Source organism: Gasterosteus aculeatus, chromosome 1, assembly GCF_964276395.1.
Source record: "Gasterosteus aculeatus chromosome 1, fGasAcu3.hap1.1, whole genome shotgun sequence".
NCBI lineage: Eukaryota > Metazoa > Chordata > Actinopteri > Perciformes > Gasterosteidae > Gasterosteus > Gasterosteus aculeatus.
In genome coordinates this window covers 3,023,227-3,033,462 of record NC_135688.1, presented here as the reverse complement: position 1 = coordinate 3,033,462, position 10,236 = coordinate 3,023,227, and the positions used below count along the sequence as shown (strand labels likewise).

At 49.6% G+C, this 10,236-nt stretch overlaps 1 protein-coding gene across 1 annotated transcript; it reads left to right on the top strand.

The window, feature by feature from the left end:
- Nucleotides 1-83: 83 nt before the first annotated feature.
- On the top strand, nucleotides 84-9,928 carry pcsk7 (proprotein convertase subtilisin/kexin type 7). Its single transcript, XM_040184606.2, has 17 exons — nucleotides 84-223; nucleotides 1,483-1,793; nucleotides 2,220-2,456; nucleotides 2,890-3,024; nucleotides 3,208-3,373; nucleotides 3,484-3,574; nucleotides 3,762-3,816; nucleotides 3,985-4,123; nucleotides 4,222-4,322; nucleotides 5,252-5,419; nucleotides 5,705-5,809; nucleotides 5,902-6,004; nucleotides 7,467-7,623; nucleotides 7,714-7,808; nucleotides 7,887-7,992; nucleotides 8,088-8,205; nucleotides 8,630-9,928. Exons 2-17 carry the CDS (start codon nucleotides 1,542-1,544, stop codon nucleotides 8,915-8,917), a joined length of 2,316 nt encoding a protein of 771 aa, XP_040040540.2. The 5' UTR covers nucleotides 84-223; nucleotides 1,483-1,541; the 3' UTR covers nucleotides 8,918-9,928.
- Nucleotides 9,929-10,236: the final 308 nt, after the last annotated feature.

Below are 10,236 nucleotides of genomic sequence, written 5' to 3'. Positions count from 1 at the left end.
AAATATGAATTGAAATAAATGAAGTTGGTTGGGGTTTGAACTCTTTTAATGTGTACGTTTTGTCATCACACGTTTCGTGTAGAAGTAGTTTCCCCGCACCGCGCATGCGCAACAACCGTGTGACGCAACACGTTTGGGTTTTGGTGCGTTACGGAAGTGAGATGACGCTCCCGTTATTCACACCTTCCACACGAAACAGATGCTACGCGAGTTCGGCGGAGAGGTACGAGATAAGTGTATTTGTTTTAATTGTAGGATCCAAATGAGTTGCCATGGCTTCGTATTCAGCTTTTCCTTGAAGTATCAATAATTAGCTTCAGCACAGCGACGTTAGCTAGCGAGGCTAACTGTCAGCGCTTGTTGTTGACAGTTAGCCGCGGGTTCTAAAACTCGAGTCCCACCGCGAGTTCTGACTTCGTTGTGTGGTTGTTTATTTAAGCGTTCGTTTATCTCATCGCTGCCGTTACCGTCCGAGTGTCACCGGCCGCGGGTCAATACAAGAAACCAGCCTCGGCTAGCCGCCCGGCTAGCTAATCGTTAGCCTGCCTGCTGGATTTAATACAAAGAAACAAACAATCAGCAGAAAGCGAGTGCTGGTTAGCTTAGCCTTCCGGCTAGCTAGCGGCGCGGGTCAGGTGGCTTCGCCCGTCGAAAAACCGCATGTTCCTGTGTCCACCAGATGTTCCGCGAAAGCAGGCTACACATAAGCAGCTGGATTGGTATTCGGCTCTGATCGCTGTTAACGTGGTGTGAACGCTTAATAACTCCCGTCCAGTCTGCTGGTTATAATTAACGCGGTATTTGTCATTTAAGACGTGTGGCAGTTGCGAGATCTTGACCCTTGTGTCGTGTTGTTATTTCCCCTTTTCGTTAAGTGTTCACAATTTCACGGCGATGTGCACATTTGGATTTCAGGTTGTTGATGTTGTTGTTGTTTGCTGTTTGTGTTAGCTGATGGATGAGCGACAATGATCTTGAATTTTGCTCTTCTAGATTTGTGCACTGATTCGGAGTGAGACACACACACACACACACACACACACACACACACACACCCCTAACAGGTTAATCCAGCCGCACAGTCAGTTCTTACTAGAGTGTTGTTATTGCTGCTTCAGAAATAATAGTTAAGCTGTACTTCATGTGCATGAATATATTCTCAACTCTATGTTCCGAAACGGGAAGTTATAAATGAAGAGATGCCTCGCCTAAACTTAAAGGTGTGTTTTTGTGTCTGATGATTTACTTTTAAGCCAATAGAATGGCTTCAGTGAGAGTCTTGTCACAGAGGTCCGTGCAGAATCACTGATGTAGCCACGGCGTGTAAATTGGATGCGGAGCTGCCACAGCGCTGTGAACTGCTGTCCAGTTAGTGGCACGCTGTGAATTCGATGAGCGGCCTCCCGACGCGGCGCACAGCCGCTGGTTCTCATTCGCCCCGCAACTAACGGCGTCCTTTGTGTCTCCCCGCCCGTCCTCCAGGTTGCTGTTCAGATGAAGAGGGCTCGCCTGGCTGACCCTGTGGCTCACCCTCCGTTGCCATGGCAACGCCCTATTTCCCCACATTCCTGCTCCTCCTTTTCCTGTCCTCCTTTGCCCTCCTGCTTCTGACCCTCCGCCGTCCTGCGGTCGCCCCGTCGAATCCCTTCTCCGCCTCCTCCCCTCCGCCGCCATGGCCGCCACTCTCCTGCGGCCGGGGTCAGTCGTGGGCCGTCAGGCTCCACTCGGGCCCACGTCAGGAGGGAGAAGATGGCGAACAGAGCTCCGTGGAACTGGATGCGGTGGCCAACAGGGTACGGTGCTGCATGAGCCCTCTCAGGCGAAGCATTTTGATCTTTTTTTTAGAGGAATTCAGTTTCTCTGACCCGACATCTTCCCTGAAAACAGAAATCAACGGGGATACAGTTTTTATGAACTTGGTACTGAATGTCCTTGATTTGTACGGGTGATGAATTTGTTATTGCCCTCTCAGTAATACATCCCGTTAGCTTCACATATATATCCATAGCATGCCACCGTCATCTAGCCTTTGTTTTTGTTTATTTAAATCAACTGTACATTTTTCATTTTTTGCTGTTTACTTTAATCTGTATCCTATTTTCTGCAACCACAGGAGACATCTCGGTTTCCTCTTGGATCGGAGGAGGGTACACCAGTGTCCCCATTTCCAGAATGATGGTCCCAGTTTAATTTATCATTCCGTGTTCTCGCCTTCCCAGGTAGCACAGCAGGCCGGGCTGAAGAACCACGGCCAGATCGGAGAGCTTGAGGGTCACTACTTGCTGTGCTCCGTCACGCCTGAATCCCTGGCCGGCATTTGGAGCAAGAGTGTCCGGCCCGGTGACGTCCTGGCAGCGCACCCTCACGTCCTGTGGCACTCCCAGGAGAGGGTGCTGAGCCGCTCTAAGAGGTCGATGGCCTTCAACGATCCCAATTACCCCAAACAGTGGCACCTGGTGAGAGTCAGGACTACTGTGTGTCTCCGCTTCCTTCCTGCTCGCTCGCTGGTTGTCCAGAGGTCTTAGTGCCTAAGAGTAATTGAATGACTGTCTCAGAATTGTTAAATGAATTACTTGCCTGTCAAATGTTCTGCTTACCAGTTCTTTTTTTGTTGTGTTTGTTTTGAACAGAAGCAATGTATGCAGAATCAGCCAATCAGGAGCCTCACAAATGTGGCTTTTATTTCTTATTTTTTCCCTTTGTCAATGATAATCCTTGTCTTTTGTTGTATTAAGTCAGTGTGACTTTTGTTATTTTGTAGGGTTATACTTGAATTCTTAAAGCGCATTTCAAGGGGACAAACTGTCGGGAAAAGAGGCGGGAGAAGGCTTCCCCTTCCCGTCGCCTCTCTCTTACCTCACCCTCTCCTCACGTTTCTTGTCCTCGCAGCACAATCACCTCAACGAGGGAATGGACATCAACGTAACAGGAGTGTGGGAGCGCAACATCACTGGCCGAGGCGTCACGGTGGTGGTGGTGGACGACGGGGTGGAGCACACCCACCGGGACCTCCAGTCCAACTATGTAAGTCAACACCAGCAATCGTTCTTTGATCCGTGGAATACTCCGTTCATCCTGTTACTTGGTCACTCACTGTGTCCCGCCGTCACGGCGCGCAACACTTGGGGGTTTTTGAAGCTTGCCAGCAATTTCGTTTCTGCTCATTACCTTTTTGTTCATTTATTTATTTATTTTCAACCCTCTCAGAGTCCGGAGGGCAGTTACGACCTGAACTCCAACGACCCGGATCCCATGCCTCACCCGGACGCCCACAGCGACAACCACCACGGGACGCGGTGTGCCGGGGAGGTAGCGGCCGTTCCCAACAACAGCTTCTGTGCCGTGGGCGTGGCCTACGGCAGCAAGGTGGCAGGTACCCAGAACCCAGGAGAATCCCAGCGCCGAGAACCACTGAGACCCTGGATCCATGTGCGTCACACATCTCTCCCCCCCCCCCCTCGTTGTTGTTGTTGTTTTGTTCAGGCATCAGAGTGCTGGACGGCCCGCTGACCGACAGCCTGGAGGCCATAGCGTTCAACAAGCACTACCAGGTCAACGACATCTACAGCTGCAGGTAACAGTGCTCCCTGGTCCTCCCAGCCAGAGTGGCTTCTATGAACAGCCCAATATCCCAGACGTGTGCACGTCTCTGGATTCCACCAACATTGGAAATCACTTTGCCACATGTTTTAATGCCAGAATGTATTACCTTGTTGTTTAGTTTTGCCTAGATCCAGATTTTGACTCTTTGTCTCCTGTAGTTGGGGTCCAGATGATGACGGACACACGGTGGATGGACCCCATCCTCTGGGCAAGGTGAGAGGAAGTTTGCGTGGAGCCTTTGTCCTGCAGAGGGCAGTGCACGGCAGCAGATGTGTTACAGCGGAGACGGCGAGAGGGAGAGAAACGGAAGGCACAGAAAGTATAATCATCCCTCTTTTTCTTATCACAGGCTGATTCTTAGTTCTCTCCCACCCTTCACAGGCGGCGCTGCAGCACGGGGTGATTGCGGGCAGACAAGGCTTCGGCAGCATCTTCGTGGTAGCCAGCGGCAACGGAGGTCAATTCAACGACAACTGCAACTACGACGGCTACGCCAACTCCATCTACACCATCACAATCGGTAGGACGCTGAGGCCCGTGGGTGGTTACTCTGGTGTGAGGGTGTGGACATGTCGGGTGATAAATAATTGTCGGTGTGTGTGTGTGTGTGTTTTGCAGGAGCAATCGATGAGAAAGGCAGGATGCCGTTCTACGCTGAAGAGTGTGCGTCCATGCTGGCCGTCACTTTCAGCAGCGGGGGAAGCAAGTTGAGGAGCATTGTTAGTCTTATCAGAGAACACACACACACACACACACTCGCCCGTGACTCCAGACCAGAGAATGGATGGCAACAAAATAAAAGCACAAAGTCAATAATAAGTAACTGTTCAGCTGGAAAAAGTCAAAAGTTTTGGGCTTTTTTTCTACCCGTTCATCTTTATTTATCAATTAATAAGTATATATATATATCACTGTTTCCAAACGATCATAACATGATCAAATTTGCAACAAACACAAACGCCTGGCATGTAGAGGCTCGTGCACAGGTTATTTGCTCTGGATGAACGTGCACAGCAGCACATTGCAGGGTCATTCTGCAGGTCCCTTAACGGCATGCACGTCGTCCTTGTGTAAACACGGATGGGGGGGGTGGGGGGACAAGACTGCACTCGCAAATGAGTGGTTTTTTTTTTCTTTGTTTGTCTTATCTACGTGTTTGAGATCACACACGTAGATAAGACATTTATTTCGCTTTCTCGTCAAAGTCAATCTCCACAAACTCTCTGTTTAGATCCACAAACTCTCTGTTTAGATCCAGCGACATCAGGATTTCAAACTCTAGGGCACTTCCGTGTGTATACATTCTCCCTTTACCATTGTAATTCATGCAATGTTTTCCTTTTCTCTCGACATCCTGGCATGCCTCTTAAAGCTGTCCCTCCCCAGGGCTTTAAACCCTTGTCACACACTCTTTTATGTTTTCATAACCCTAACTGTAAACGCGCGCACACACACACTGGCACTGGATGGAGTGTTCGCTAGTTGTTAGCTCTGGATGAGATCCTTGGATATACTCTGAGAAAGGTTTGCCTTCCCTCATCCGTCTGATGTTTACCCACGCTGGCCTCGTCCCAGAGCGGTTACCGCCGCTGCGCTCGTCTCCCGTGGTCGTCCCTCCCCCGTCAGTCACTCCTGTCCGTCTGCGCAGGTGACGTCGGACTGGTCCATGCAGAAGGGCACCGGCTGCACCGAGGGCCACACCGGCACGTCGGCCGCGGCCCCGCTGGCGGCGGGAATGGTGGCCCTCATGCTGCAGGTCCGTCCCTGTCTCACCTGGAGGGACGTGCAGCACATCATCACCTTCACCGCCACCAAGGTAGGCCCGGTGAAAGGTCGGCTATGTCTGCACAAGAAAACGTGCCTCACGGGGACTCTTGAGGGTCTCCAGTGGACTTTTCTTGTAAACATATGTGGGCTTCCACTTTAAAGTTAGCAATCACTTATTTTTCCCCCAGATAAATACACATTTATATTTAATCTTTAAGCTGATTTCCTTAAACATGAAGTTAATTAAATTTTCCTAAATGATCATAATAGGCTAGCTTCAGTTTGTTTCTGGCTGGTCCTGCTGAAGGGATGACACCGTTTCTGTGTTCATCAGTGTGACAGCAGTGCCGACTGGAGGGTGAACGGAGCCGGTTTCCACCACAGCCACCAGCACGGCTTCGGCGTGCTCAACGCATGGAGGCTGGTCAATGCTGCCAAGGTGCGGGAATCTGTTGTTTCTTTAGTGACTCGTTGAGCCGGGGGGAACCCACAGACGTGATTTCATACCTCCTTCTCGCTCCTCTCTCACAGGTTTGGGAGTCGGTGCCGTTTCTCGCGGCCTATCAGAGCTCTGCGATCAAGGAGGAAGCGCTCATTCCCAATTATCCACACGAGCTGATCCGGACCTGGGAAGGTAACTGCTCTCGCGGCCTCGCCTGTGTGCGGAACAGCTGCTGGTTGAATTTACACAGTGCACCGGATGGCTCCCTCCCTCCCTCCCTCCCTCCCCGCCTGCTCCTCAGTCAGTCTGCCTCTCCATATTAGGTCATGTTCTCTCTCTTGTGAGTCCCTGCGTACGCACTGAAACACTGGGTGAGATTTTCCCCAGATTCCTCCTTTTTCTTCCCACTCAGTGTCAGTATTTTACTCCTCTTGGTAACTTCTGTTCCTTTTTATTAGACTTCTCCCACCCCTGAATCTGTCCGGATCGACTGTCCGTGTCCGTCACGTGATCCCTCGCTTTATCCTTCACACACGCTCGGGGTCCCTCTGTTCACTCGATCTGTATCGTCCCTCTTTTATGGCCTCGTTGTGGTCGGGCTCACAGCCAGAGGGGTGTGTGTGTGTTTTACATCTACAGAGCCGACTCACAAAGCGCCTCCGTACTTAAGTTCCTAACGTTTTGGGAGAAACCACCACGAAGCTCATGTGTCCCTTTTTCAATTTCCTCTTTAATAGAATCTGTCATGTGCACGTCTGCCGTCACGCCACTCGGCAGAGCCTGTTTGTGTGGTTTCTATGTGTGTTGGCTGATGCCCAAACCGCTGGCTTCCCCTGGGAACACATGTGTTTATGCACAGAGTGAAGTGACCCATTTTTAAGAAATCCCGTTGAGTCGGTGACTTTCAATCAGAAGCTTTAAAACATGCGACGTACGTCTGAGACGTGGAGCCACTTTGTGAGTTTTTTTTTTGTTCACTTTCCATTTCCTCCCTCGGCTCTATTTTCTTTCCACTCCTTTTGCCCCTCCACACGTTCCACGTTATTCGCCCTCTCAGTGCCTTGACTCCACATGCCTCCATCGCTCCCCTCCCTCTTCCTCCGCGTCTGTCCCCCGACACCTTCCTTCCTCACCTCTGTGTACGCCCGTCCCTCCCGTCCCCGAGGATTTGCGGGGCCGTACGTGGTCAGAGAGCACCGAGGCGCTCTGAAAGAGAGGGGAGGCAGGAGGTATTTCTCCCACAATGCAACTCTCAGGCTCGCCCAGGTGTAGTTTAGCTCGTTAAAATGAATCATTTTAATCAAGTATTGTATTTTTTTTTTAAGCTAACAAGGTGTAACATAGTCATGTAAGTTTTACTTTTTCCATATTTTAAGTGGAGAAAGTAAAATGACCATACAATTGATTCGATTTAATCAATACAATTCTCTTGTTAAAAAAGCAATCTGAATTCCTAAACGGCATATATGCGGCTCATAAAAAAAGTGCTATAAAGAGTGATTAAGTAATAAATAATTATCTCCCATATCATGCGTTTAATGGCCTAATTGTTGTTGATAATACGGGTAGTAAAATGTATTCTGCTACTGAAATCTAAACGTAACTTCTGAACGCCGCACACACCTCGCTGAGCTGCTCCCTCCTCCGCCCTCAGTCACTGCCGCCGACCTCAGACAGTCCGGCCTGGAGACCCTGGAGCACGTGGCCGTCACCGTGACGATAAGCCACCCCTGCCGCGGCAGCGTGGAGATCACGTTGGTCTGCCCCAGCGGAATGACGTCGGTCCTCGGGGCGCGCCGCGCCATCGACAGGCAAGAAACCCGGCGCGCCAAACGCTCGGATTGAAGCCAAATGAAAACGTGTTTTTGACTTAACTGAGGAAGATCTGTTTGGGCTCTCAGGGACCCCGCAGGCTACCAGGACTGGACCTTCTCCACCGTGCGCTGCTGGGGGGAGAGAGCGAAAGGCCAGTACACCCTCAAGATGTCCGACCACAGTAAGCTCCGGTCCCTCCCCCCCCCCGCAAACGTTGTATCCCTGTGAACCTCGCTCACGCTTCTCCCCGCTCCCGCAGAAGAGATGACCCTGGCGCAGTGCGTCAGGTCGGGCGCCTTGAAGCAGTGGCAGCTGACCCTGTATGGTTCCTCCATGACCGACGGCGAGGTCCAGGACCGACGGAGGTAAGAGCTCCTGGGCGGGGCAGAGCGCAGTGGTGATGCTCGACTGACACGAAAGAGGAGAAGATTATAAACGATGCGCGTGTTTTGCTCGGCAGGCTGGTGGAGGAGGCTATGAGTGGCGAGTATCTGGACAGCAGCTTCTCTCTGCCCTGCCCTCCGGGCCTGGACATCGCTCCGGAGGTCATCCGCCCGTTCTCCTCCAACAACCTCAAGGTAGACAGCTCACTGTTTACCTCGTCCCTCTGTCTCTTTGGCCTCTCTTTAAACGCTCTGTCTTCTCTTCTGTGATGGAAAATATAGACAGCTCGGCCCTTTTTAGAAAATCACTTTTAAAAGGACAGTTCCATGCGTCGGTAATTCAGAAATCAGATGAAATTGTTGCTCGATGCAGAATTGAGGAATGTTGAATCATCGGCCAAACATGGCGGGACAAGAACGCGCACGTTTCATCACCATCGGAACCGCCAATATTTACAACCTAACATTTCATTATTATCCATAATTCACTCAGGAAGTGAATCTGCAATTTGAAAGCGAAAAATCCAAGCTACTGTTAGAATCCCAACACACGGACTTATGGGATGAACTTTCACCTCCTTGTGATTAACCTCTTCTACCTTCTGCTCCTCCGCTCCAGTTCCTGCTGTTGCTGGGCTGCTTTGCTCTTTTCTGGTCGCTGTACTACACGCTGGAGGTCACCCTGGCCCACGTGGACCTGGTGGGCCTGCTGTGCCTGCGCAGCAGACGGGGCGGTCACCGGGCGGGGGGGGGGCGCCGAGGGAGAGGAGTGGAGGACGCGTTGGCGGAGGAGGAGTCGGGAGAGGAGTCAGGCGAGGAGGAGCACGACTCTGGGGTGGAGCTGCATGCGGTGGTGGACTCCGAAGCCAAAGCGCCGCTTTTGAACGCGGAGCGGCTGACACTGTAGCACGGAGCCGGTGGGAGCCGAGGAATGTCGCTGTCTCTGCTCGTGGGACGTCTCCGCCTGTCCTCCTGTCCTCCCTTTCACCTGTTTATCTGTGTTGGTGGTGGTGTGTGTGGGGGGGGGGGCAGATTTAACTAAAGTTATCTCTTTGTCCTTGACTGCTTTGTCCAAACACATGGCCTTTTTATTCAAATCTTTTCAAATTTGAGCTGTGACTGTTTGTGTGGGAGTGTGTGCGTGTTGTTGTACACCCTCCCACCCCCACTCCCAACAAATGTCAAATGACAAAAAAATGTGAAGACAATCCCGGGGGGTTGAAGTACCAATCAGGGTTGGCTGTTGGTCAGATTAAGGGTCAGGATGAACTGGAAGTCTGTGTCATAGATTGGATGTACTTTACAAACACTTGTGGGTCATTAAACCAAGAGAAAAACAAAATGATTTGCACTGCGAGAGTGTGTGTGTGTGTGTGTGTGTGTGTGTGTGTGTGTGTGTGTGTGTGTGTGTGTGTGTGTGTGTGTGTGTGTGTGTGTGTGTGTGTGTGTGTGTGTGTGTGTGTGTGTGTGTGTGTGTGTAAGAGAGAATGTGTGCTTGTAATATGAGGTCTTCCATGAAAAAGTTTCCTCAAATTTAAGATTCTAAGAATGCTGTTGATTTTTTTTTTTTTTTTTTTAAAGGCTTTATATTTCTTCTGAGGTGTTATTGTATTTTTACATCTGGGTCATTATCTGCTGGTTATCAACCAACTACTGATACAAACTTGAAGTGGGATTTTCAAGTGTTGGATTTGTATGTATTTTTTATATACTATAATATATACACACTGTGCCTACTGTACAGATAATTATATCAAGCTTGTCAGGTGATTTCTACTGTGTTTTGTAAAAATGTATTAAAGAGTTCTAATTTTTTAATGGGAAGGATTGTTTGGGCTTAAGTTGTATTGAAACTGTGTTTGCTGTGCAAGTCACAGGTGATCTAAAATAAATACAACTTGATGGATGATTAAACTCATTGATGTTTACTATTATGACATTGTATTTATGTATGTGTGGTGAAAAATGTATCTTTTTATTAACCAACAGGAGTTTAACAGGACAGCGAAGCTAAGCGCCTCCTTTACTTAAAGAAAAGGCTATCGCCAGCATGCTAACTAATAAAATAGCTACTATCTGATAACTATGCTAGCACACTTATTTTATCCTGATTGTGTTGAGCAGGTACCGTCATAGCTTAGCATGCTCACGTGCTAAATAGCACTAAATAAAGGTTATTATATATATAAATTTATTGTGAGTGTTCTTAGATTTTGTAAACACTTT

Excerpts from the sequence above, each read along its gene's own strand:
- pcsk7 (XM_040184606.2), top strand. The coding sequence starts at position 1,542 with ATGGCAACGCCCTATTTCCCCACATTCCTGCTCCTCCTTTTCCTGTCC. Across the intron at positions 3,575-3,761 it reads AACGACATCTACAGCTGCAG|TTGGGGTCCAGATGATGACG; the intron begins GTAACAGTGCTC and ends TGTCTCCTGTAG. Across the intron at positions 3,817-3,984 it reads GACCCCATCCTCTGGGCAAG|GCGGCGCTGCAGCACGGGGT; the intron begins GTGAGAGGAAGT and ends CACCCTTCACAG.